This window comes from Terrapene carolina, unplaced genomic scaffold (genome assembly GCF_002925995.2).
Source record: "Terrapene carolina triunguis isolate 2854851 unplaced genomic scaffold, T_m_triunguis-2.0 Scaffold166, whole genome shotgun sequence".
In the NCBI taxonomy this organism is placed as follows: Eukaryota; Metazoa; Chordata; order Testudines; family Emydidae; genus Terrapene; species Terrapene triunguis.
This window is the reverse complement of record NW_020664517.1, coordinates 669,369-696,767: the sequence shown is the minus strand read 5'-3', so window position 1 is coordinate 696,767 and position 27,399 is coordinate 669,369. Positions and strand designations below refer to the sequence as shown.

Below are 27,399 nucleotides of genomic sequence, written 5' to 3'. Positions count from 1 at the left end.
AGGCTTTTGTTGCCCCTAGGCCTCTGAGGCAGCTGCATGAGGCTGGATGCATCATTGCTGTGCCCAAAAGCTGTTTTGTGTTTGTGTAGCTCTGATGGAATATATTGCATGCGGCCCAGTGCTGCACGGGCCAGAGGTGGCAGCTGGACGAGAGGGTTCGTGGCAGCTGTGACTGTTAGAAGGAGCCGGGGAGGTCTCAGGCACTGGCCTGCAGGCATGCACGTGTACTCATTTCTCCTTGTTCTCCTCCAGGCAGAGGTTTGGGATCTGGATATTATCCGAGCCAACAACAGTTCCTGGCCGGTGGAGGTGACTAACATCAAAGAGGGCTTCATTGTGGTGAAAGGCCACAGCACGGTAAGAGCACTGCTGCCTGTTGTTATCTAGAGCCCTCTGGTGGATGATCTGCTCAGAAAAGCAGTGTGGGGACAGGCGAGTCACTGGCACACCAAAGCCAATCGCTGGGGCACTCTCCACGTCATTTTCGGTCTCTGTGGCATATCTTGAACCCTGAGCTCCCTCGACTTTCTGTTCTAAAGAGTTGGACTGTTACCCACCTTCAGTAAAGATGGTGCAGCCCTGAGCTGCTGTCGGTGGCTTAATGTTGAATGAATGTCTCTGCCATTGCCAAGCTGCTGAGTCATCTGTCTGGCATTCCTGAACGTTGCAGCATAAATACCTACGTTCATATCGCTTGATGAAATCAAAGCCAAGCAGGGCTGTGATCATGTCCTTAGCTCCTTATGCCCTTGGGTCCTCGTATGCATTGCCTGCGGGGCTGGTAAGAGCAGGCACTTCCAGGAGATAGACGCCTGCCGTGCCCCTCAGAATGGAGAGGCCGGGCTGTCACTGCTACAGTCTGTCTTGCAGGATAAGCTCATTTGCACCTTGAGGCTGCGAGTCACTAAGCAATATGGTGGGGACGCCATCGTTCCTTGAAACACAACAGTGTTTAGTGGCTCAGCCATTTTCAGGAGAATCAGATTGTCCTGCAGTTTCTGCTTACGGGCTTAGTGGTCAGTTCTGCAAACATCAGAGAGAGTGGCAGGTGAGCCTGCATCTCAAAGAAACCCTAATTTTTGTTACAGCCAAAAGCTACCTCTGGAGAAATGCTGTGTTGGCCCATAAATGCTTTGGCTGTTGGAGATAATCAAAGGCCAAATTACTTACCCAAACCAATGGCTCTTGTGGAGCATGGTACTCAGTCCTTTTGTGTGGATCTCTGTGATTACCTTAGAAGTGTGCGACTTACCAGGTAGACCCTCAAAGCTCAGCTGCCCTGGGGGTGTAAAAAGGCATTCAGGCTCTTTGGCTTTTGCCTTCTCAACAGTGGCATCTCTTCTGATGGTCTCACACCTACCTTTCACCTTCTCAGACAGAATGGGGGAACTATGACAACAGGAAGGATAAGAATGTACATGTAGGAAAAGTTATGAACTCAGTTTGGCAGACTTCATTGTATGTGGTCTTTGGGGACCCTCGTCCTACCCTTACAAGGAGCTGAATGGGATCGAAGGGTCTCTTTCATCTCTGACTTCTGTATCACATAGGGCTTAGTTCCCATTAAACTACAGTCAATTTCTGAAATTATAGGAATGCAGAGAACTAATTACACTATAAGGGGATGCTGTCAATGTGTATAAGGTGCATCATTCGTAACTGTGCATATATAAGATTTTCAAAGGTGCCAGAATGATTTGGGAGCCATTCCCATTGAAAGTCACTTAGGTGCTTTCGAAAAACCCATCTGTAGACAATGAGTGTAATTTAAGAGTTACAGATCCTATTTGTGATATTTCTAAAGGCTTGTCTAAGCACCAGGTACAGCTTTAGCTATACGGGAGTAGTTCTGCTGGTACAACTGCTAGTGTGGGTGCAGTTATACTGGGAAAGCTTATTCCTGAGAAGCGAAGAAGACACCTTTATGCTGGTATAATTGTGTCTACACTAGAGGTTGTAGCAGTAGAACTACATTTGTACAAAATCACACCTCTGTCCAATATTTGTACTGGTACAAAACCGGTGTGTAGATTAGGCCTAAATATCAGTGAAAACGTTTCAGGTGTCGAACAGGTGATGGTGTGAACCTTGGATGCATTAGAACCTGGAAAGGAGTAACAATGAATGAGTTTGGTTTCGCTGTCCATACTGAGTGAAAAGTAAATAAAACTGCATCACTGGTGGAAAGTAAATGAGAATTGTACAATTTCTTCTTCGAGGGATGGTCCCCATGTGTATTCCACACGTAGGTACGCATGCGCACCACATGCCTGAGATCTTTAGAAAGCCGTGTCCATTGGTCTGCACATGCGCAGTTGTTCTCCTTGTGCTCTGAACCGAGGGCATAAGGGGTGGTGCGGACCGGTGCCTCTGCAGTTCCTTCTGACCACCGCATGGCCTGAGTCAGAACTTTCTGCGTCCACAGCTGCTTATTTTGACTGCTTCAGTCTGTGAATATCGTAAATAGTTTTAGAATTCTTTTAGGCTTAAGTATGAGTGTAGGTCGGTAGCTCTTTTCCCCCCACTTCAGGGAAATGCTCCCCAGGAGACTAGGATTGTGCCCAGAGTACTGGGGTTTAAGAATTGCGTGTCCTGCCCCTGCTCCTTGTCAATGAGCAAGGAACACCAACGCTGCCGTTACTGACTGGGTGAGGCTCACATCTCCGCTAAGTGCAGCAGGTGCTGCTCGTTCCCTTCCGGAACTCATGAGGGTCGAGAGTGAAGACTTACTAAACATCTGGAGAAGGCCATGAGACCCCACTCAGATCCCAGCTGGGGAGACATCCCCCCACCCCACACACACACATCAACTTCAATCAGCAGGCAGTGCCCTTCAAAGCACAAGCTCAGGAGTTGAGGACAAGACTTCCAAGCCTAAGGAGAAGGCTTCTCATGAGAGTAAGGGGCACTCTCACAAGCATAGAGACAAGCCCTCTGCTTCTAGAGCTGACCTGAAGAAATGAGATCCCTCCTCGACTCCTCAGAGTCAGGGGAGTCCTCACGCACGGGTCCTAAAGATTCAGTCCTCAGTAAATCTCCTCAGCAGGAGAAAGTTGCGCGAAGGAGCACACGTCCGTCGGTTCTGGGTCCGATGCGCAAACTAAAGATAGACATCCACCGCTGGTCCCTTCAACATCCAGATCAGACTGTGCCAATATCATCATGGCCCCAGAGGGATCCGACTTCCACCGTGACCAGAGAAGCACAGGATCCGATGGCTCCAGCAATTGACTCACCCTGTACCCTGGGGCAGTCTGAGACCTACTTTTCCCCAGAGGACGTTTTTGCTCTCCCCTGTCCTCACTCCCATTTCCTCTCATCTCCTCTTTATTCAGACACACTGTTACGCCCATGGAAGAAGCTATTCTGAGGACACAGAGCCGCTCTCTTTTCCCACCCGCAAGCCCGAGTACCCAGCCATTGGCATTGTCGGTTTCGCCGGTAGCTTAGGATTCAGCTTTTTCATCTGATGAGTTGGAGGTTCCAGAAGAGCCCCTACCCTGCCATAGAGAAACGGGGCTGGACAGAAGCCTAGGAGATGAGGGTTCTGTTCGCCGATCAGATGACTTCGCAAGAGATAGGTGGTACCCAGTGCCATGGGATCCTCCTCAGCTGGCTGATCCCTCACGCTGGCATTATTGGTTCCCGTAGGATCTCTACTCTAGGCAGCTGGGATCAGTACATGAGCCTTACTTGCCATTTCTTGGCCAGCACCAACTGGCCCCATCTGAGTACGCGGAAGACAAAGTTGAACCAGATCCGACTAGTCCAACTGTTCTGGGAGCAACTTCACCAACTTCCCCAGATGAGGCAGTTACCCCATCTCTATCTGACGCCTACAGGCAATACCAGGAGCTCCTACAAAGGGTGGTGTCTGAGCTCCAAATGCAGCTCGAAGAAGTTGAGGCGCCCCTACGTAGATTGCTGGACATCATGCAACCCGTGGGTCCCAGTCAAGCAGCCCTCCCGGTTAACGAGGCCGTCATGGATCCAGCTAGAACAGTGTGGCACACTTCTGTTTCCTGTGCTTCCATCCCAAAGAGGGTTGAGAAGCTGTACTTTGTTCCATCTAAGCGGAGGCAGAGTTTCTATTCTCAAATTCTCTGATGGCACAGGCAGTCACCGAAAGATCCAGGCTGCAACACCCCAAAACTGCACCCCTGGACAAGGTGCCATACAGCTCGACCTCCTAGGGAGAATGGTCTTCTCTGCCTTTCTCCAATTTAGAATTTCAAATGATCAGCCCCTTCTAGCTAAATACGACTTCACTAATTATGCGACGTTGTTGGATTTTAAGGAAACACTCCCTCAGGAAGATAGAGCTCAGTTCCAGTCCTTGCTTGATGAAGGAAAATTAGTGGCCAAAACACTCTACAGGCTGCAGTAGATGCTGTGGATACAGCATCCAGAGAGATGGTTACAGCCATTGTCCCGAGGAAAGATTCCTGGTTACAATGTTCAGGTTTCCCTAGAAAGATACAGAGTACTGTTTGAGATCTGCCCGTTGATACAGTTAACCTGTTCAGTGATAAGATGGATGATTCCTTGCACTCTCTGAAGGACTTGAGGACAATGTTTTGTTCTGTGGATATCTATACCTGCTCTGAAGAGGCAGCATCACAGAGCAAGACACCTCAACAATTTTACTACCAATGCTCCCAGGAATCATCAACCAAACAATAGAGGGTTCAAAGGTCCAGGTACACTGCTCCTGCAACATCTACTGCCACAGCTCACTCTAACCCACAGCCAAGGGATTAATTTTGATGGGACTGTTGAGACCCACATCCCTTTATTGATGCCACATCATCCTGTCCCTCCATTTTTTGGAGGCTTCCTTATCCAATTTACCCACACTGGAGGGCTTTAACAACAGACAAATGTGTGCTAGAAATTATTCACTACCAGGCATCTGATTGAGTTTGTCAACCCCTTCATGGTCCATTTTCAGGGACCAATCTCACAAGGAAATTCCGTGTCAAGAAGTGGACTCCCTTCTCCACCAGGGAGCCATAGAGGGAGTTCCATCTCAACTTGAAGGGAAAAGATGCTACTCCCCATACTACTTAGTCCCCAAAAAGAATGGGGGATGGAGACCAATTCTTGACTCATAGACTCTAAGGCCAGAAGGGACCATCATGATCATCTAGTCCGACTTCCTGCACTTTGCAGGCCACAGAACCTCATCCACCCACTGCTGAAATAGACTCCTAACCTCTATGCCAACTAACTATAATTGTCCAAATATCTAAAATTCCACATGGTCACATTGGCATCAATAATCCCCTCTCTGGAAGATGGCACCAGGATCATGGCTCTTGACATGGAAGATGCATAATTTCACATAGACATTCACCCATCCCTCAGAAGGGTCCTCAAGTTCTTTCTTTGTCAAAACCATTATTAAGTCAGAGTCCTTCCATTCGGGCTAGCTATGACACCCAGAGTCTTTACAAAAGTCTTTTCACTGGTGACAGCTTGGATGAGGAGAAACCGGTTTACCCTCTTCCCATTCCTCAACAGCTGGTTTCTGACAGGCAGATTGTACAAGGAAATCCAGTTTATCAACTGATTCCTGCTCCAACTATTAACTTCCAGGGAATTTGTGTCAACCATGAAAAGTCCCCTTTTGCCCCACAGGGTCCATAAACTTCATAGGAGCCATAGGACTCAACTACAAGTGCCTGTCTACCTATTGAGAGATTCTCTGCCATGGGCGATCTCGTACAAGAGGTCGCTCTCCGACTCCAGTCAGAACTTGCCTTTTCTCTCCTCAGTCGCATACCAGACACCATTTGCCCGGCTCCATCTCCATTGCCTGCAAACCTTCAGTTCATCTACTCACCAGAAAAAGTCATCAACAATGCCAAAGGAACAATTCTGGCCTCTCTCATCTGGCAGACAATGCCGGAGAAAGTTTGAGTAGGGGCTCCTCTCCTCACACCAACACCCAGGTGACGATCATTACTGATACCTCCCCCCTAGGTTGTGGAGCTCATGTGGATGACCATACTGCACGTGGCATGTGGACCTCTCAGGAGTCCAAGATCCATATCCGTTTACTGGAACTCAGAGTGGTTCATCGGGCCTGCAACACTTCCCTCCAACTCTTCCGATCTCGGCACATCCAGACAATGTCGGACAATATGACTACTGTTTTCTATATAAACAAGCAAGGAGAGGGGACAAGATCCCTCCTCCTGTGTGTAGACAGTTAACCTCTGGAATTGCGGTATCAGATATCTCATAGCCCTTTCTGAAGCATGCTTACCAGGGCTGCAGAACTCCCTAACAGACATTTTTCCACAGACCATGAATAGGAGAGTCACAATTCAGTCCTGAATAAGGTCTTCACCTGCTGGGAAATGTCATCTTGGGGCCTCGCAGGTGAACAAAAAACTTCCCCCATACTGCTCCAGGGCAGCGCTAGGCAGAGGCTTAAAGGGAGATGCCCTTCTGCTACGATGGAGGGATCACTCCAGATCTGCTTTTCCTCCTATCCCATTAATACCACAGGTCCTCTGGAAAATCCGTTACAACAGGGCTCAAGTCGTCTTTATTGCACCCAACTGGCCGAGAGAGTTCTGATTCATGGACCTACTGAGAATTTCAGCCTGTTCGCCCATCAACATTCGACCACTTCTGGGCCTGCTAATGCAAAACAATGGCACCTTTCCGGGACACCATTCTGGGACCACTGCAACTCAAGGCCTGGTATTTGGATGGGCATCAGATGTAGAATGTTCATTTTCCAAGGCAGTTCAATTCATCCTCAAGCAAAGCTGGAAGGGACCTACCAGGAGATGCTATTCAGCTAAGTGGAAGCGATTCTCCTCTTGGGCACAATGCTAGTTCTCTCTAGAGTCCACTGGGATCCCTGCTATTCTGGAATATCTACTTACCCTTAAGACAGTTGTTCTCAACTTACAGGCCACTTGTGGCCCAGTCAGCACACAACTGTGGCCTATGTGACATCCTCAGGGCCATACAGGTAGTGTCTATATTGTGTGGATGTGGCCCACATAACACACAGAGAGCTGCATATGCAGCCCATCATGGTAAATAGGTTGAGAGCCACTGCCTTAAGACATTGGGTCTCTCCGTTAGTTCTCTGCAGATTCATTTAGGAGCAGTCTGTGCTTTTCATCCCCCTATCAACAGCCACACTATCTTCACTCATCCCACAATGACTAGATTCCTGAAGCGACTTCTGAGATCCTTCCCAACACCTGAATGGGACGGCAATCTCACTCTTTCGTCTCTCACCAAACATCCCTTCAGTCACATGTGCTGTGTCCTACTTCTTGATGAAAGTTGCCTTCCTAGTTGCCATCACATCAGCCAGAAGAGTCAATGAGCTGGAGCAGGCCCACCATACACCACCTTCCATAAAGAGGAGGTCTCTCTTTGCCTCCCCACCCCCCGCTCCCCAATTCACCCTAAAGCAATTCCAGAGTTTCACATGAGTCAAACCATCCACTTATCGATATTTTTTCTGAAACTGTATGCTTCTGATGAGGAGAGGACACTTCAGTCTCTGAACATCTGAAGAGCACTGGTCTTTTATCTGCAAAGAACAAAAGCACTTAGACACTTAGACTTTTTGTTACCATAACAGAGATCAAGGGTTCAAGCTGTATCTGCGCAGACTTTTTAAATGGATGTCTGGCTACATTATCCTTTGCTACCAACTAGCTCACGTTCCCTGTCCCCCAGAGGGGGTGAGGGTCCATGCCACCTGAACACAAGCAATCTCTGCAAGTCATACCTCTACTGAAGAGATGTAGGGCAGCTAGCTGGAGCTGCATGCACATCTTCACAGGCCATTATACTTTGGTCCAGTCTTCTACTACAGATATAGCTGTGGGGACAGCAGTGTTAGTCAGCCATCACTTCTGCCTCCTCGCACCTACCTCCTGTATGACTTCCCTTGCTAATCTCCCACATGTGGAATACACATAGGGACCATCATTCCAAGAAGAAATGGAGGTTAGTGACTTGTAACTGGAGGTTCTTCAAGCTGTGTGGTCACTGTCTGTATTCCACTACCTGCCTTCTATCCCTCTGCTGCAGATCATAACTGGATTTGCGGTGGGAGAAAGAACTGGAGAGGCATTAGTCTGCACTGCCCTTTATATCCTTGGTTCAGAGCATGAGGAGAACTGCACATGTGCAGACCAACGGACACTGCTTACTAAAAATCTCTGGACTTAGGCATATGGTGCCCATGCATACCCATGTGTGGAATACAGATAGGGACCACACATCTCCACAAACCTCCAGTTACAGGTAAGTGATGCATTTTCAGTGTCAGTAACACAGGGAAGTTTTTGTAATGAGTGTTTGAACATTTCCTTTTGACTGGGTGTGTTCTCATTATGTGGAAGCCGCTTATCGTGTTTTCGTTGGCAATTTCCATCAGGCTAAGCGGCGAGTACTCTCTTTGGTGTAAAGCTTTAGGTTGGATCAGAATTACAGGCTTGGGTTGAGACAATTTAATATTTTGGCTGTTCAGTTCCAAAAACTTGTATATTTCTCTCCACTTAACTCTTGGCAGAAGCAGGAAATGCAAAGTTGATGCTGTTGTGTATAAGTTAATGATCGTAGAAGTAGAGAGCAAAAAGATTTGGAAATAAAATTAAATGTGCTCTTAATATGAATTTCTTAAGAAAGGAGTGACATCAGATGGGGGCCTCAGTTGCCTACCAGCACAACCCAGCATATTTAAGTCACTGTCTGGAAAAGGGGATTATTACCTGGGGTGGATACAATTCGATTCTTTGGTGGGGGCATAAACCCCTGGTTACGTTCACTCACAGGCTTACCTTTAGGACCCTGCCCCATCACACTTTCCCTATGGTTAAATTCTGATTTCCTGAGGAGACGTGGAATGACTGGTATGCTTTCCTCTTCCCTCTTTAGTGCCTGAGCGAGGGAGCGCTCTCTCCAGATGGGACTGTCTTGGCCACAGCAAGCCACGATGGCTATGTCAAATTCTGGCAGATCTACATAGAGGGGCAAGATGAGCCAAGGTAACTTAAGAAGCAGAAAAGAAGGGCTGGGTCGTGGAACGGAGGATAACTGGAGCTTCCTCTGGCTGAGAGGGAGAAGTTCAGCTCTTGGGGATTCCTTGTCTGATTCCTTCTCAGACCATGAGGAGGACCTGTAGGGCTAATGTGTATACAGCACCCTAGCATTGCAGAGCATTTTAGAATTGCTGAGTATTGTAGGATGTGCTCAGCACTTCTAAAAATGGGGGAGGGGAGGGAATCAGTTTACTGCTGGTGAAAGGTTCACTTGCTCTCGCTGGAGACAGAAGTCCTGTCCATAGAACAGGAACGGCCCGGGCAATGGGGCAGAGCCAACGTCCTTCTACTGAACTGCTGCCACAGAAATCCGAGAGGGGGAGCTCAATCTCCATTATCCATTCTGGTTCTAGATGCTCCATGCAGACGCCCATCATTGTGGTATTTTTTGTGGCATAGTCCCTTGTCCACTGCCAACTGGACTTGTTTCACGCAGGCCAGCAAACTGCCATCGGGCGATAACTCTTGATCACGGCTGACTTGGGCTCAGTTCAAACCGGTGACTGAGTAATGAAGGCTGTGAATTGTTCAGAACCCTTCTATTTCTGCTAGTTTTGATGTACTTGTCCCCTCTTCTCTCTGGTTCTCTCCTAGGTGCCTGCATGAATGGAAGCCCCATGACGGCAGGCCGCTCTCCTGCCTGCTCTTCTGTGATAATCACAAAAAACAAGACCCAGAGTAAGTCTTGGTCCTGGACTTTGAGCCGCAGGATGTAGCAAACCCTCAGCTCCATAGGTTTAAGACAGGATCCTTGTACTTGCATTTACACACACAGTACTCCACTATTGTAGCAGCAAGCGGACCGTGTCCTGTACGGAATGAGCTGCTCTCTCTGACCGGGGAGTAGTTGGGGCTCAGTGAGGCAGTGCAAAATTGTCCTATTCCTAGAGTCAGTTCTTGGGTGTGGAGAACTCGTCAGTGAAAGTGCGTCTAGGTAGAATGATACGTTTAGGCTAGTGCTGTTGATCAGCCCAGCCTGGCTTACTCTGTCTCAAGCTTCTATCGTAGTTCCTGCTTCCGACCCTTTCTGACATTTGGCTGGGGTCTTACTGATTCCCTAGAGAGCAGGGCCTCAGAAGGTGTGCCAGGTTCTAACCTGCCCATGGTGCAGAAACTGCCCTGGGAGTGTGGGACATTACTGGCCAAGTTTAGCCATAGGCAGCCTCTGAGCAGTGTTCCTGCAGGAGGCGCTTGCAGGGAGGGGCTACGCCTTCTTACAGCATTCCTTCCCGAGACTTCTCTGTTGTGCCTTCAGGGTTCCTTTCTGGAGGTTTCTCATCACTGGAGCGGATCAGAACCGAGAGCTGAAGATGTGGTGCACCGTTTCTTGGACCTGTCTGCAAACTGTCCGGTGAGTGGTGATACACCTAGACCTGCAAGCTAGGTCTCTGGGAGGTGGGGCTTAGTCTGAAGATTCCACAGGTTCGAGCAGAACTCAGAGACCTATTAGGATCCTGGCAATATAATTACTCTGCAGAGGAAGAGGCTGTCAGCGATCTACAATGTAGTCTGTTCTAGTCCCACCTGGAGCCTCTTCCTATGTCAAATGACCATAATGTGACAGCCTCTGCTAATGTCAGTACTGTGGTGAGCTCTGTGCCAAATGGATCTGGGTGTCCCATGGCTGATAGCCGGGCTTGCGGGGTTTGACCCTGAACAGCTTTGCTCGGTCATCTTTGCTCAGGTCTGTAGTGTACAGATGTACCCAGGGTCCCAGGAAAGCATTCTGGAGCCGACGCATTGTCTGTGTAAATAGTGACTGCTCGCTTCGTCCGGTGTGGCGAGAGTTCCAGCATCTCTTCCCCTGTCGCTTTGTCTGCCTAGTGTTGTGTTACTGGGGCAGCACAAGACTGCTCTGGGGAGCCAGCCAGCACTGAGAACGGCTGCCCAATCCTGTGTGCTCCATCCCCCCCAAAGCTGCTGTCTGCTGGGGGATCATGGGCCCTGGAAGCAGCTCCAGTGGATGCAGACGTGAGAATCACCCTCCTTTGGAATCTCCCTGCCGCAACCCACTGAGTAGAACACAGCTGAGTGCTGAATGGTTACCCTGTACTCCAGTGGTGGTGTGCTTTGCCCAGCTGGTCTCTCAGCTGCTGGGCTGTGTTTTAGCCCAGGATCCCTCTTCTTACTAGCCTGGCATCCCCGTTTAAACACTTTAGGCCCATAGTTAGGGGAGATTTTGTTCTGCCAGTTCCCCTCCCGTGTTTGCATGGGGTTCCATCACTTCGGTTACCGGAGGCAGCGGAAAATCTGACCGGCACCGTGCTAAGCTGTTCTTAGTCGAACTGGAATGCTGTGCCATAGAGGCCTTCAGTTGTGCTAATGGCTCTCGCCTTCTGTGTATTCTCTCCTGTTGCGGAACCCAGCTTTTCCCCTGACATCTTCAGTTCCAAGAGTGTTCCCCCCAGTCTGAAAGCCTGCCTGGACCTCTCTGCCGAATTCCTGATACTGAGCGACGTGCAGAGAAAAGTAGGTGGCTCCCACTTTACTGGCTGCTTCAGCCACGCTGGGTGGAGGGAGATCGGGACTCCTGTGCAGGCACCGCAACTACGGCAGGGCTGGCTGCACTCGCTGCTGAAAAGAGGCAAAGTCGGCCTGCACCATTTCATTGTAAGGTGGAGAATGGTTCTGCTGGTGCTGCCTGGGCCGAAAGGGGCCTTGAGCGAGGCACGGGATTAATGCTGGTGTTAAAGTAAAAATTCTCATTTGAGAAGGAAACTGACCCCCAGTGCTGTAATGTTTCGACTGAGCTCCTCAAAGCCAGGTGACTCCGAGATATGCTCTTGCTCTGTCATTAACCCCTCCGCCCCAGGGTGCCTGTCTAGTGGCAGGGCTCTCAGCGTGGGGCATCAGATGTACTCTGCTGTAACGGGGTGGCGGGAAAGACACTGGCTTTCCTTCATGTTTAAGCTCCTTGCTTTTAGGAGGACAGAGAGAGCAATGCCAAGTAACCACTGCTTGGCAGCAGCACAGCTATCTCAAAGCAGAGACACTGCTTTGCTTTGAGAGGTCTGTTGGTTCTCGCTGGACCTGGCCTGTTACGCTGGTGGTTGGGGCGGCCTTGATATCTAGTGGGAAAGCCCAGGTGTTGCTGTAGCCCAGTACAGGGGCTCTCTTCTTCCCCTCTATGCGTCCAGTTTGGGGCCCTGTGACAATCATGGACTTTTAAAAAACACTTTCAGCAGCTTTGCAGGTGAATGTTCGAGTTTCATAGGATATCGTGGTGGCCGAGTGCCCCCCAGACTGCTGCGATTTTTCCAACAGCCACCAGGTGGAAGCAGACATCCCTGCTAAGACTGCTGCCTGTGGGCAGTCAGTGGGCTGGTCCCATTCTGGAGGACAGTGGGGAGGTGGCAGGTCAGTTGTCTCATCACATGGTGCCAGCCACTCCAAGCTGGGTCAGGGATCAGGGCCAGGCTAGCTCCGTGCCCAGGCTGCCACTGCTGCTTCCTGTCCGGCTGGCAGGGAGAAAAGGGTGGCACTGACAATGTGGCATCTAGGAGCCCCCTCCCACCCTCCAGCACAACCCGGAGGAGACAGCACAGGCTGGTGAGGAGCTGAGACCAGGATCCCTCCCCCCAGCCCGATCACTCTGCCAGGGCAGGGCTTCCGCACACAGCTGCTTGTGTGCAAGCAGCAGCAGGGGTGGCTACAGTGGGGAGATTGATCTGGTCTTGCTCCCGGGGTGTCTTCTCGGGGGCTGCTGTGGGGCGGGACGGGCTGGGGCTCCTAATCACCACATTGTCAGTGCTGTCCCCTCCCCCATGCCAGCTGGACAGGAAGCCTTAGGTGTGGCCTGGGCCAGAGCTCAGTGCAGAGTACCCTCAACTGGGCTGGCCCATGCCATGTGGTGAGACATGCTTCCTCCTCCCCCCCAGGATAGCACCATGCCGCCCCCCCGACCCACCTGCCTGCTTCCACCTCCCCGCTGCTGGAAAAATCACAGTATTGGGCTAATTTGGTGATTTCTGTGCCGTCCGTGAAATTGTAACTTACACGGGACTTGAGCCCTGATGTCCTGGGCTGGGGTAGCAAGCCTGCATGCGCTCTGATCGTTTTGTTGAAGGCGGCTGGGGTGGGAGCGAGGAGGCAGAATTTAGACGGTGGAACTTAAGGTTTTGTTAATAATTAAAACTTAATGCTTTGTCACTAACGATAGCCGTCAGTGGGGATGCTGCATTGGCAATTGGCAAAAATGGGACATACTGTAGCCAGATCTAGATCCCATGATGATGGGTGACAAACACCTAGACAGGTACCACTCTAATAGAGAGGGGCAGCTCGTGGGGACTACACTTCCCAGCATACATTGCGCCACCTGGATCCAAAGAGCTTTGCCTGGCTCTGGTAAGCTGTGTGTGGCATTCTGGGAGGTCGTGTGGGAGCTACTCTTGGGTACAAGGGGAAGGCTGGTGGTGCATTCGTTGTAGAACTCTCTGACCACACCTGGCAGTCTGCTGCCAAAGCCCCAGCGACTTGGGTTGTTGCAGGGTGTTTCTGGTGCTCTGCTTCCAGGTCCTGTATGTGATGGAGCTTTTGCAGAACCAGGAGGAGGGCAGAGCTTACTTCAGCTCCATCTCGGAGTTCCTCCTCACCCACCCGGTCCTGAGCTTCGGCATCCAGGTGGTGAGCCGCTGCCGGCTGCGGCACACGGAGGTCCTCCCAGCTGAAGAGGAAAGCGACAGCCTGAGCACAGGTGAGCGGCGAGGGGCAACCAGCCCTTGTTTCTGAGGAGGCTCTGGGGGCTGCTTCCTGGCGACACAGCCGGAATATATTAGTGAGAAACTCCCTTGATGAGCTGGCAGTGCTGGAGAACAATACTGACCTGCCTAGAGCGGCCCAGATTTGAGGGGAGGAGGATGGGCTCGTGGCTAGGGCACAGGGCTTAGGATCGCTGGGTGACTGCTACTGGGATCCCTCTAGATGCCTCCCTTTCGCCCTCTGGCATGGCGCTCGGAGAAGCGGAGGGGGCATTCCCACGGATCTGTGTGGTGTGAGCGCACAGGCAGGAGGTGGCTGTTTAAAGCAGGGGCAGAGTCCGAAAGAGCGCGAGGGGATTTTAAGAGCCGTTTCACTGAGATCTGAATGAGCACAAGGGAGCGCTCCGCCTCAGGGCCTGTGCTATGCGAGAGCTTGAGGCCTAAGGACATGTGCAGCCCCCCATGCTGCAGCCCACTTTCTAGTTCTTGTCTCTCTTCTAGAAGGGGCTCAGGGGGCTGGGGCTGTCGAATCGGCGGCGGGTGTGCTGATCAAGCTCTTCTGCGTCCACACCAAGTGAGTATGCATAGGGCGTGGTTCGGACAGCTGGCCTGCTCGTCCCAGTGCGCACCTTCCTTCCTAAAACCCCCTTGGCCATCAGGGTCACTAGCTGTTCTCTGCTTGCGCGGGGGATGTCATCACCCACTGTTCCCGCACATCCCCCAGTCCTGTCCCTCAGTATGAAACCCACCGGAGCAGTCGACATGGAGAGTATCCTTGGCCTGGGAGGCCTCAGGCCTGACTGGGTAGTGGGTCCTAGGTCTCTTCCTAGCTCCGTTTAAAATGCTTCCCGTGTCTTTTCCTGTGGACTCTCGAGCTCTGAGCCTTTGCACAATGTGTCAGCAGCTGAACATTTCTGCTGACTTGGGGGCCAGGACTGGTTGGGTTAGTGCTGACCTGCCATGTGGCTGCCTGGGGCTTGAGTCTGGACAGCTTTCAGGTGTGGTCAGCACAGGAAGGGCTGAGCTGAGGCGGGGCAGCACTGACTGGGGACTCCCACTTCGTCCTTAATAGGCAGAAAATACTAAAGCGCTTTCCAGGACCAGCTCCAGGAAGGGGAATCGCTGCGATTTATGGCTCTGTGGCTGATGTGTGAACTAACCCAGCATTTTGGAACGTTACAGGGCCCTGCAGGATGTGCAGATCCGATTCCAACCTCTTCATAGTCCAGATATGGCTGCACCGATCCCTCCCCACGGCTCCCATGAAGATTTCGGTAAGGCCCTTCAGTCGGGGGTTCTGGCCAGAACCATCTGGTGCTTTGAGCTTCCCGGCATCGTGTCTCCATCATTGCTGGCAGCCTCAGCGAGGTTGGAAGGGATGTTTGGTGGGCTCCTGACTTTGTTACCCCGAGGGCATCCTGACTGCTGAGCTGGGCGTGGGAGTCCTGGCAGGTTAAAGAGCTGAGGCCGAGCACAGAGCATGTTCAGCGATGAAGGTGCTTGGTGTGCTCCGTGGGGCCCCTCTGGCTGGTCTGGGACTTCCTCCTGGGGAAGCTGCGCTCAGGCAGGATAGGCCTCGGTGAGGAGGGCAGAGGAGGGATTGAAGGCTGGCCCCAGGTGGGTGTATTGCCCTGTATTGCTGCTGTGCCACTCAAACCCATTTGCAGGGAAGCTTGCATGTGGATCACATGCCCTCCTTGGCATGCGCCCTCTTCTCTGGCAAAGGCCATGAGTCTGTTCCTCCTCCATCAGGCTGCTTCCGTGCCCTGACTGTGACAGCCGTGGGCTGCCAGTTCAGTTCTTTGGCGCCTGGACTGGTGGAAGTGGTATAACTCGTGCTTTGTAGGAATAAAACCCTCCCTGCCTGGCTCCTTTGGAAGCTCTCTAAGGTTAATTTGTACGTATCTCTCTAAAGCATTTCCAGACCACCTGGCTGACCTGGGCGCAGAAGGGCTGGGATCGGAGAAGGGGTCCGTCCATGGCTCCCAACCGGACTTACGGCGCATTGCAGACCTGCCTGTGCCAGCGGATTTTCTTGCCCTCTCCAACGATGCCAAACCCAAGCTGATGACCCCAGATGCGTTCATGACCCCAAGCACATCTCTTCAGCAGGTAGCCGGATGTGATGGGTGGAGCCAGTGGGGAATGTAGGGGACGGTCTGGGATTTTGCGCGCTGAGGAATCCCACCTGGACTGTGATAACTCGGGTAGTCCAGATAATCTAGTGTACAAACCATAGGAAGCGCTCAGAGCTCTTGGCCTTTTCTTACCCTTTGCAGTTGGCTTATGGAAAGTCCACCAGGAAATCTTGGCTCCTAGGACCAAACAACCTGAATCCCAGAGGTTTCCTGCAAGGCTTCTTTTGGGGGAGGAAACTGCAGTACTTCCTGCTTCTCGCGGGGTTGAGATGCAAATACAGTAATGAGGAAGGGAGCCCAGAGCTTAGCAGCGTGGGCTGTGGCACCTTAAAATGCCAGGCTGACCCAAGCTAATGCTGAGAGAGACCTGCAATGAGCAGCAGGAAGATGGGACCTGAACATCTTTGGTGCAAGACCCGTCCGCAAACCAGTGAGCTGGCGGTGTGGCAGCGTGTTCTGGCTTTGTGGGGTTTAGCTTCTGGGGTGGAGATCCCCTCCCAAGGGCTGTGTGCAATGGCTGCCCCTCTCTGAAGTGGCTTGATTGTGCTCCCCAGAGCTTGTCTTTATTGCTGCTGGCTGCTCAGAGAGGACTCTTGGTCTGCAGAGCTGGCTTGCTTTAGAGGTGCCGGGGAATCTGCACCATTGCCCAGCAGGCTTTAGTGTGTGTTGAAGAAACAAGCCCATTTTTCAGACTCTCTTCTCTGGCCAAGTAGCAGGGAAAAGCCCCATGTTGCTAAATGGCTGAGGGCGCCCCAGTTGGCACAGCGTCACTCCCCCAACTCTTGGCAGTGCCCGCAAGGCCAACCTCATTAGGGAGCATGACAGAGGGCATGTGTGCAGCCTGGGAAGCCACTGGAGAGCGCACAGTTCAGTTGAATAATTTCTGTGCCTTTTCTTCTGGGTGAGACGACTCAGGTTTTGCTTTCACTTCTGCGACGTCTCTCGTACCAGGGAATGAGCACTCCCCAGGACCGTGCTCCAGCGTGATAGGCCTTTCCGCTCTCTCATCCCTAGCGTGGGGAGTCATCCCAGTGGTGGTTCGGTTTGCGAAGGTGGGGCTCTTACGCTCAGCCTCTTGTCTTTAGCGATCCAAAACCGTTTGTTTCCTCCATGTCTCTGTGTATCAGAGCTTTGCCGGGGCAGCAGGAGGAAACAGACTGGATCTGATGCTTCCCCTCAATGCTCCCTCACGTGTAGAACCAGTGGCTCTGCAGCATGGGTCTGTGAGGTGTCTCTGGAGCGTGCCCCACTGACACTTTGGGGTGCTGCTCTGTCTTGGTGCCAGATGTACTGCCTCATGCTGATGCAAAACGCTGGCTGTGAGGAGTGAGGTATAACATTCTCCCCTGTCTTCCTGCACAAGCTCTGGAGATGTTCCCAGGTCGCTGTGCATGTCACTGGGTGACCTGGCTGGTGCTGCGTGTTGTCCCCAGTGCTCAGACTGCAGCGAGGGCTGGCTGGTGTGATGCCAGTGTGACAATGGCTACATGGCACCGCTTGCCACATTGAGTAGCTCGACCACGGTGTTCTGGTTTTAGAAGTGTGGATTCTAACCTGTCTCTTATGGAAGGTTTGTAGCTGTCTGTCTACACCTGGGCAGACGCTTGAAATGGTTCTGAAACCAAGGCCTGAAGCCACTCGTGGCCATTCTCCTAGTTAGAGTTTCAGAAGTTCGTTGTACTACCCCTAAACAGGGTAACTCCTGCTGGTTACCTCTTCCTCTTAATTTCTTGTCTGGAAGATTCCACGGTCCTTCATTAGCATTTGGTTCAGACTTATGAGTGAACTTACATCCAATACTTAATCTACGTGGAAATAAATGGAGAAACAGCTCTTCTCTGGAGGAAAACCTGTTTTTCACCTTTGCTGATCACCAGTCCTTAGGCACAGACTTTAAGAACTTCATTTTCAGTGTACATACGTTACTCCTCTCACACCATCCATACACATTTTGCAATAATATTGATGCCCAGTGTGAGACAGGGTTTTGTGAGAGACCTCACATGACACACTTTGGTGAACTTGAATGAAAATACCAGACCCAGGGGATTCCTTATGCACCCCTTTTGCCCTCTGCCCCTTGGACTCAAGATGTCCCTTGGTCACACTGAAACTGTAACAGCAATGGTCAGACATACCCATCCCATAGAAGGTGACCAGCAGTCCCCCATTAGTTCATTTAGATGCTTCTCTCTACCCGTTGGCAGCACTTACCTAAGTCAAGGCCAAGCCACTTGGCTTCCATCCAGGTCTGTTCCTGTAGCAGGTGCGGGGAGAGCCCAGGGACCACGCTATCCAGGATGGACGAGGGGATGTAGATCTGAGTGTTGGGCACCTCCTAGTGGAACAGCTTAGCTCCTTCTCCTCTAGCAGCTGCGTGTGTGTGAACAGGAGGGGTGACAGGGCTGAGCCCTGCCGAACTCCATCTGTGAGTGCTCTGCAGCAAGGAAAGCAAGTAGAGAGGAAAGGAGCAAACTCCCAGAAGGGCCTTTCTGTCCGATCCGCAGTTGGGTCTCCAAAACCTCATGCCCAGTTCTGTCAAAGGCCACAAAGGGGCCCGGTCCTTGACTGGTGCCCTAGGCACATCTGGAATCTTGGGAGAGTCTCTGTCACCTTCTGCACGCTCCATAGTGGGACTGTGGAGGGAGCCAGGAGTTGCTCAGGGAGAGGCCTAGCGGCAGAGCCTCCTCTCAAAGCATGGATCTGTGTTTGTGCTAGATTGCCATGTCGCCGGGAAGCAGCGTCAGTTCCCTGACTGCAGTCACAGCCATGAGCAGCGCTTCCGTCACTGACCCCGCTGTGCCCAGGTAAGTGGAGCCAGAGTGCGTGTCCTTCCCAGCCGAGTCGGGCCCCATCTGCAGAGCAGGCTGACACTCCAGGGGTTACACACTCTACGGCAGCACTGAGTGAACCTGCCTCCTTCCCTGTGGCACAGAGGCAGCCTGCTCTGTTTCCTGCCTCGGAGAGGTTCTCCCACTGCACCGCTGCTCGGTTGCTCTCCCTGCTCCTCCGGAGGGAGTGTTGCGGTTTGCAAACAGTGAAGGCTGCAGACCCCAAGGACAGAGAGGCATTACTGGGAGTCTGAGGGACACTTAGACTGAACATCAGGCACAGCTTCCTGGTGGTGAAGAGTATAATAGGGTAGAAGCCTCAGTGCTTGGGCGAGGAGGGCAAGGACAAATCCTGCTGTGTCCTGTTCTCCTCCCCCAGAGATGGGCTAGACTAGAGGATCATAGAAGAATCATAGAAGATTAGGGTTGGAAGAGACCTCAGGAGGTCATCTAGTCCCACCCCCTGCTCAAAGCAGGACCAACACCAACTAAATCATCCCAGCCAAGGCTTTGTCAAGCCTGACCTTAAAAACCTCTAAGGAAGGAGATTCCACCACCTCCCTAGGTAACCCATTTCAGTCCTTCATCACCCTCCTAGTGAAAAAGTTTTTCCTAATATCCAACCTCGACCTCCCCCACTGCAACTTGAGACCATTGCTCCTTGTTCTGTCATCTGCCACCACTGAGAACAACCAAGCTCCGTCCTCTTTGGAACCCCCCTTCAGGTAGTTGAAAGCTGCTATCAAATCCCTTCTCAGGATCTGACCCCCTGAGTTCTAACAGACTCCCTCTAGCAAGGTTGTGAAGCTCTTCTGTTCAGTCCCTAGTCTAGGAAGAGTGGTCACGCCGAGGGAAGGTCTCCCGTTGGGTGGGAGGAACCACAGAGCTTGGGGGACGCTGGGTAAACCGGGGCCAGGCGCTCCTGCATTGACCAAGAGCAGCAGGAATTGCAGTTCCTGAGCTCAGGGGCTCTGCCTGAACCAACCCTACGAAATCTGGTGCTCAGCTCTTTCCATCTCCCTGTATAGACCATCTGAGGACCTGACTTTGAGCCCAAAGATGCAGTTGGACACCAGCCTGACGCTGAGCAGCAGTAGCAGCAGTCTCCAGACGAGTCCTAGGAACCATTCGGTCCTTATCCCTGGACTCCCTGACAAGCTGACCCCAAAGGCCCCTGTCCCGGTAAGGCTCCCAGCACTGTTGGCATATGGTAACTCTCCCTTTCTTTCCATGATTCTCTGCCAGCTGGAATGCACCAGGGTGCCCAGGCTGGCCCATCCGAGTGGTTGGCAGGTTTGGTTCCTGGTTTTGGCTGGAAGGTGCTGCTGTGTCAGCACGTGTCGTCGCAGATTGCCTGTCCGTAAAAGCCACGGCTTTAAAAATGCGGGCAGCTCTAGCACAGGGTCACTTTTCTTATTCCATCATCAGCGACGTTAGGAGCAGTCACTCCCCATGCTAGGAGACTGGTCGCTGAGTGGAAGGGAGTCAAGGAAGCACCCCAAGGAAAGCTACCAGACACTCAGAGGAAACACAGGTTGCTCTGACGTTGTCCATTTCCTGAGCGGGATTAGACTGAAATCCGAGCTGAGTCTGCTGCTGCCTGTGCTTTGGGCCTGCAACAAGAAGTTCCTCTTTTAAAATGTTTCTGCCCCTGCGACTGTAGGAAAGACCCCGTGAAATTGATTGTAGCCAGTAAAACAAACGGAAAGAGGAACATCTCCTCAAATCTTTCAGTTCTGGAGACTTTAGATGTCACTTGTGACAATCAGTCTGAAATCTTCAACTGGAAACAGGTGTTTTAAGCTGATGCCCCTTTAGCTAGTGCATCTTGCCTCTTTGGTGAGAGAAACGTGAAATCTTAGACCCGGTCCTGCGGGCACTTACGTACGTGATTCACCTGTGCAGTCCCCTGGACCTCTGGGGCTGGCGGTGTTCTGTGCTGAAGTGTTTGCAAACCCTGACTCAGTGCAGTGTGACCCCGGTTAGTGAATGCTGCTCCCAACGGCGTTAACAGCACACAGGAAGGACAGAGTTGTCCTGTTGGACAGCTGGGTCTGTGCTGGCGGGTAGTAGGGGTGCTGGAGCGGCAAAGGATCAGAATGCAATCAGGCCCAGATGTCTGGGGGCCTCCCCCATCTGCCTGGCTCCTCAGCAGCCCTGTCCTGGGGGCACAGCAGTAGCAAGGCCAGGAGGGGGTCTCGCCGCTCTCTGCCCTGAAGGCTGGCTGGCATGAGGTGCTGAGGGTCCTTGAGACGGCTTGTGTGGCTTGGGTGTCTGCATTACAGTGAACGTTGGCTTGTTTATATTGGTCAGGTCACTCCAGCAAACCCCCCTCTGGCTCTGGAGCTGCAGGAAGTGGAGCCCCTTGTGGTAGCCCAGGCCTCACCCACCCGTGAGCGCTCCCCGGACGTCATTTCCTCGGCCTCCACGGCCATGTCCCAGGACATCCCAGAGATCGCCTCTGAGACGCTGCAGCGCAGCTTTGCCGCAGCCCCGGCCGGGCTCCCTGCAGAGGTGCTGGAGCCCAACCACCATGCGGACAGCATGGCCTCGGCCGCCTCGGCCTTGCACTTGCTGTCCCCGAGGAACCGGCACAGCTCCGAGCACAGCCAGCACTCCCTCGACATGGCCCCCGTGGAGGTGGACAGGCTGACCACACCCTCGTTACTGGAGACTGCTTTAACTCAGGAAAATGCATCTTCCAACAGCGTCGTGAGCCAGCCATGGCCAGCGGCCCCCGACATCACCAGGGAAACCAGAAACAGCATAGCAGACAGGTAACCGGCTGGGCGAGCTTTGCTCTGCTTTACTTGGGGGCACGTTCTTAGCCATGTCCAGTTGGCACGTTGGTGGAAAACTGGTGTTTCAGGGCCTTGGCCGTCCCTCCTTTCAGAGCCCCAATACGCTGCTTCTCTCTGCACCCGACTTTGTAGGCTCAGCATCACTGTCCCCCACCTCCAGGGCAGTTTTAACATGCACCCCTACTCTGCAACAGGGACTCCAGGATAACAGGGGGGCGTCTGTTTCTCGCCCGCTCCGGCTCAAAGGAGCTCAGCGCCTTAACCCTTTTTCTAGCTGCCAGCCCCGCACACTTACCCTCAAAGTCAAGCTGGGGGCTTTCCATCTTGTGCATGACCAGCAGAATGAAGGTTGTGCAGGCCAAATTCTGCTCCTGGCAACACCTGTGCAGCCCTGTTGGGGGGACCTGATTGGCACTCGGGAGCCAGTTCTGCTGCCAGTGCACGAGATTGACGAGTCTCTCACCTGTGACTGGGCTGGCTCGGGAGAGCCAGCCGTAACAGAGACGCCAGACAAACTTAGTCCCTGAAGCGAGTAGCTGTGATTGATGCACGTGGCGAAGCAGGTCGGAGGACGCGTCTGCCTGAGCTGGGAAGCACAGAGATGTAGCCCGAGAGAAGGGTTATGTGTAGCCATGTCTTGGAGACACACTCTTCCAGCCCAAGCAGCTGGGGGTGTTCCCTGCAGGTCTGGAATGTCGGGACTGGCCAGATCCTACCTCCTCTGGCAAGAGTGGAGCAGAATGTGCTGATTTGTCCCCAGGCCTCTCATAGATTGGGAGGCAGCACCTCCCAGGGCCAGCCCTGCAGCCTCCATCCTTCTGAACGAGGCCAGCAGCCTGCCAACACCGCTCCTTAATAGACCAGAGACGTCCCCCGAGTTACAGGAGACACAGCCGTCCTTCCACCCTGGACCTCCACGCTGCTCTCATGTCCGACATGTCGGCTGTCTGGATCCAGGGTGCGAGTTTAGAAAAGTCTTGCCAGGGTGGCTGGTTCTCCTAGTCCCCGACTCCAGGCCTTGTAACTTGCTGCACTCTGCAGTGTCCAGGCAACAGCATCTTGCTGTTACCACTGATGCACAGAGTCTGGGGATCTGAAATACTCCCCTGGACAGGTGAAAATGCAACGGCTGGGGGATGCTCTCTACCGTAGTGCACCACCTGCATCTGGGGGAGAGCAGCATGGTGTTCACTGGTGGTTATAAAATGTGCCCGTCCTCCAAGTTGTGAGTTCAATCCTTGAGGGGGCCATTTAGGGATCTGGGGCAAAAAAATTGGTCCTGCTAATGAAGGCAGGGGACTGGACTTGATGAGCTTTCAAGGTCCCTTCCAGTTCTATGAGATAGGTATATCTCCATATATTATTTTATTATTTATCTACAGACCCGCCCATGCTCTGAAGGGTGTGTGTGATCGCACCCAAGCATCTGACCCCCAGACACCCACTATGCCAGGGCCCGGCTGTCAGACCCCACTGGCTCTGTGAACCCCCCAGCGGTGTGGGCTCAGAGCCCAGCCTGCTATCAGCAGGCCCACTCCTGTGCAGGCAGTGGAATGAGCAGATAACCAGGCCGGGAGATGTTTTCATGATGGCATTTCCCTTTCCCCCAGCCCAAGGGATGACATTGCAGAGAAGCACAAGAGCTCTTCCTATCACAGGCACAGCTACCACCTGCTGCAGCACGACAGCCAGGATGCCAGTGCAGAGCAAAGGTACCAGCACGCGCGTCCCCAGCACGGACTCTGTGTCCCTGTCCTTGGCAAGTCTTCATCTGCTTTGCCTCCTGCCCCCCAGCCCTGGCACGAGGGAGGCTGTGAAACCAGTCCTATCCCGATAGCTGGGCTGGCTCGCAAGATGCTATCACCTGGGTTATGCTCTTCAGGGTCAGAGTGCTTGCTGGGTTGCACAGGGGAACGTGGACAGAGCGTGGCTCGTGTCGCTTGGTCCAATCATCAGTGCAAACCAACTAATGGGCACTGTTTGGTGGAGCCCAGCCCTTGAATTTAAAGCAAGGTAGATCAAGAGTACCCTAGGGCACTGCTGTGCTCTCCAAGATCCTGCCCAGTCACGACTCGCCCTTCACCACCAGGGGCTGATCCTACATGCCGAATTCTCACTGCCTTCAATGGGAGAGCTGCAGCCAGAGGCCTGGCAGGGTCAGCCCCCGTCAGTGCGGAGTTCGGTTACTGCCTGGAATCCCTCGGTCTCTCCACGTCGTGGTTCTCACTGGGTTACGGCACCTTCAGCCTCTCAGCTTGAGAGGTGTGCTGTGCTTGGTCCCCTCCTGAGTCAGCGAATTCCACACTAGGGAGCACTCAGAGACCCCTGCAGCCGGGCCTAATGCAGAGACTACAGGTCCCATCATGCCATACTTCATCTTGATCTGAGCAGCCTGGTTCCTTGGGTCAAGGAGGAGCGCTTCATGCTGGGCCCTGCGGACTCGTCTGGATTGACGACCTGGGTGGCTGTAGGGCAGGGTAGCTCTCCCCACTACTGCTAGCAACCTCCTCTCCCTGGTCTTCTTTTGCAGTGACCATGATGATGAAGTTGCAAGTTTGGCTTCTACATCAGGCGGGTTTGGTGCCAAAGCATCTGCACAGAGGCTGCCTGTGAAGGACTGGAAAGCCAAGGTGTCCCCTCGGGCTTCCCCCAAGCTCAAACGGAAGGGCAAGAAAGATGACGGGTACGCTGGGCTTCCAGGGCAGACAGCTGCGGGATTGGTAGCACAGGGTCACAATCTGAGAAAGCCGCTAAGCTAGCCAGCAGTGCCCTAGAGCTGCTGCTGTCTGCTCATGGGGATCTGAGCTTTGTGAGCAGTAACCTGCCAGCCCTGGTGAAAGCGCTGCATTGCCCAGTCAGAGTGGCCATCCCAGAGGGGCATGGGAGCAGGCTCTGTCCTGCCCTTCTGGTGGGGCTGCAGGGCCAGCACAGGCTTCAGAAGAACTTGTAGGAGGCAGGTTCATTATGATGAGATGGGAGGGGTACACAGCCTTGTTTCTACTCCTGTGCTGCCCCATGGCAGAGCCATCTGCCCCACTTCGGGGAAGGCTTCTTCAGGACAGTCATTCTCTAAATGTTTTCCAGCACCCAGCATAACAGAGCTCTGATCTGGGTGGCTTCTAGGCCCAACCACAGTGGCCACATGCAGTAACGTCTGGCACCTGCCTGCTGTGTCTGTGTTTGAAAGTTGAGCGTATGAATGTGCTCTGGCTGAAACTTGACCAGCTGAAGGGTCAGCCCATGAGGAGGTGATCGGGTAGCGCAGTCCAATGTGCTACGTCCTGTGTACAGGAAAATCAGTGCAACCTCTGCAAATGGCTTTCTACTCCTGTGCTTTTCATATGGCTCCATGGAGTGGTTTGGAGCTGTCCTTGTGTATGTCGTGACTGCAGACCACAGGCTGGGGCTTTAGATTGCTGGTTGCAGGAAAAGGAGGCAACGAAAAAGGAATCTCTGCTGATAAATGCCATTTTCCTCCCATGCCCTAGTCCTCTTCAGACAGCTGTAGTGCCTGTGGGCCATCCAGGCTGTGAGCTGCCAGCGCACGCCTCCCTCCTGCCAGGTTTGGCTCAACACGGAGTCATGGGTTTGCAGGAGCCAAACTGGTCTCTCCTGCTTAACAAACCAAGTCCGTGTTCTCTTTGTTCAGTCCATATTGCAGCGTGTGGCTCCAGATAGTCATTACAGGCACTCTTTGAGAACTTCAAAATGTGCATCCGATTTTTTTCTATAAGAAACAGAGAAAACGGCCCTCTTGATGTTTGGGCAGATAAGTCAGGGGAATGACTTCTCTGCCCCCAAATTCAGTCAAGGCTGAACAGCCTAGGCTGTGCTCATGCTGTGTGAACATCAGGGGAGCCCAGTGACCTTCAGGCCAAAGGGCCAGGCCCAGTAGGTGCCCTGTGTCAAACCAGCCCATCTAGAGGAGCAGTGTAGGGGGTCCCTTGAGTCTTACTCACTAGGGGTGGTAATTCTTGGCTTTGATACAGTTCTGTACCAACATGAACTCTGTACCCTCCTGGTGCTCTTGTGTTGGTGGTGGAACGAGACAAAAGGGGGACAGATGCTGGATGGTGGGGGGGTGAGAGTTATAGGAGTAATCAAAAGCTCCCACCCAGCTCAGTCAGTGTTGGTGAAAGACTCTGACCCCGAGCTGGGTGCAATTCACATGGTTATGGTAACTCTTCTTTTCATTCCAGGGATGTGACCCAGTCCCCGAGGTCATGTGATCGCCAGGTTAGTCCCAGTGGGGATCCGACGCTCCATCACCTGCTTGCTTGTTAGCCAGCTCACTGATGACTTAAAGGAAAGCCCGTCCCAATTCCCTCAGCGTCTGTTGCGGAGCCGGGGGCCTGTGCTGCGTGAGCAGGCAGGGCATGCCAGCTGTGCTTCGCTGCTCACTAAGGCCCTGCAGAACTTGCTTAGCTCTGTGGCTTGCAGATGGTCTGAGAGGGGTGCCCAGACTTGGTGAAACCAGTGGCTTCCTGTGCAGCTTACCACATCTGATTTGCTTATACATGGTCCTCCTTTTTCCAATCCAACCTGCTCAGCCACGGCTCTGGTATTTGCTCCTGCATGAGATGAATAGAAATCACGTTGAGTGCACCAGCAATGGGAAAACAAGGCATTCCTAGCCCCGTTAGGACAAAGCAGCTCTGGCCTGTTAGAGCTCCTTATCTCTGCTGGTAGCACCTCCATGTCCAATGGAGGGCGTGCTGGGACCACGTTTTAGGTCTCATTGGGATGCCCTTGGAACACTATGAGGGCTCAGCCAGCCTCTCGAGTGGGGTCTGCTGTCTGTAGCGCCGGGTTGGCCTTTGAGATGGCTTCCCTCTAGGTTAAAGCCTGGCTCCCGCTGATGGGCATGAAGCACCTCCGTAGATTCCAAGGTCAGAAGGGACCAATGTGATCATCTAGTCTGACCATCTGGATAATATGGGCCAGAGAATTTCTCCAAAATAACTTCCCCTTCCTCCAGGCATGGAGCTGGCCAGAGCCACTTCCCCTCCTGAGCTAGAGGAAGTGCCATGGTGCTGGCCCTGTGAATGGCGGTGCACCCCCCAAACAATGCATTGCCCCATCGTAAGTGCCTGAGGTCAGCTGTTTAAATCCCGGGGCTTTCCTCTTCTCCGACAGCGGAGACCTACATCCTCGAAGTCTTGTAGGCAGCTGCAGGGATCCAGCGAGGGGCCTAGGCTCTGGTTTGCACATCACCTTTGGGGAGCAAAAGCTTTGGCGTTAGCCAGCCTGGGAAGGGCTGGGTGGGGTTCGCTCCCAACCAGCTCAGTCTCTTAGGTCAGGGAGTCGCCTGGAGGGACCCTGGGGCCTGGTGTGTTTTGCTGTCTCGTCAGTGTGCTCCTGTAAAGGCAAACTGCGGATCCTATTGGAGACGGGGGGAATTTTGCCACTTGGCTTCCTTGAGGCCTGGGCCTGGCCCTGAATCATATCCTGGTTGTGTTGAGCTTTGCTCCTGGGCTTAAGTGGTGGGTGAACTGGCCCTGGGTTTCCCTAGCAGGGGCTCAAGCTCTCTGCTGACCACAGTACCGATGCGGTGGCCAGTGGGCACAGAGCGTATCATTTGGCTGCCTTTTCTGCGAACAGGTGACCGCCGAGTGCCAGGATGAGCTGATGTCTCTTCTGCGGAGCCAACAGAGGGAGCTCGCGGAGCTGAGACAGAACCAGATGGAACTAATGCAGAGACTCACTGACCACCTGGATGCTGTGCAGAGCTCCCTCATGGGTCACATGGAACGAGTGATTGATTCTCAGCAAGAACAAGAGCGTATCCTTCCTGGCAAGCCCCTCCTGGGGCCAGCGTGCCACGGGGCCGGCCCTTCTGGGGT

General features: G+C 52.9%; 1 protein-coding gene across 1 annotated transcript in view; it reads left to right on the top strand.

Moving 5' to 3' along the window:
- LOC113406940 (enhancer of mRNA-decapping protein 4-like) overlaps positions 1–27,399 on the top strand; it is a 56,579-nt gene that overhangs the window by 16,419 nt on the left and 12,761 nt on the right. Inside the window, exons 7-22 of the mRNA XM_026653855.2 lie at positions 253–357; positions 8,923–9,032; positions 9,681–9,764; positions 10,342–10,437; positions 11,453–11,555; positions 13,602–13,782; positions 14,288–14,360; positions 14,969–15,060; positions 15,702–15,898; positions 18,643–18,731; positions 19,784–19,937; positions 21,069–21,532; positions 23,167–23,268; positions 24,087–24,239; positions 25,756–25,792; positions 27,158–27,338. Coding sequence (XP_026509640.1) covers positions 253–357; positions 8,923–9,032; positions 9,681–9,764; positions 10,342–10,437; positions 11,453–11,555; positions 13,602–13,782; positions 14,288–14,360; positions 14,969–15,060; positions 15,702–15,898; positions 18,643–18,731; positions 19,784–19,937; positions 21,069–21,532; positions 23,167–23,268; positions 24,087–24,239; positions 25,756–25,792; positions 27,158–27,338 — 2,221 coding nt within the window. The remainder of the gene's footprint in view (positions 1–252; positions 358–8,922; positions 9,033–9,680; positions 9,765–10,341; positions 10,438–11,452; positions 11,556–13,601; positions 13,783–14,287; positions 14,361–14,968; positions 15,061–15,701; positions 15,899–18,642; positions 18,732–19,783; positions 19,938–21,068; positions 21,533–23,166; positions 23,269–24,086; positions 24,240–25,755; positions 25,793–27,157; positions 27,339–27,399) is intronic.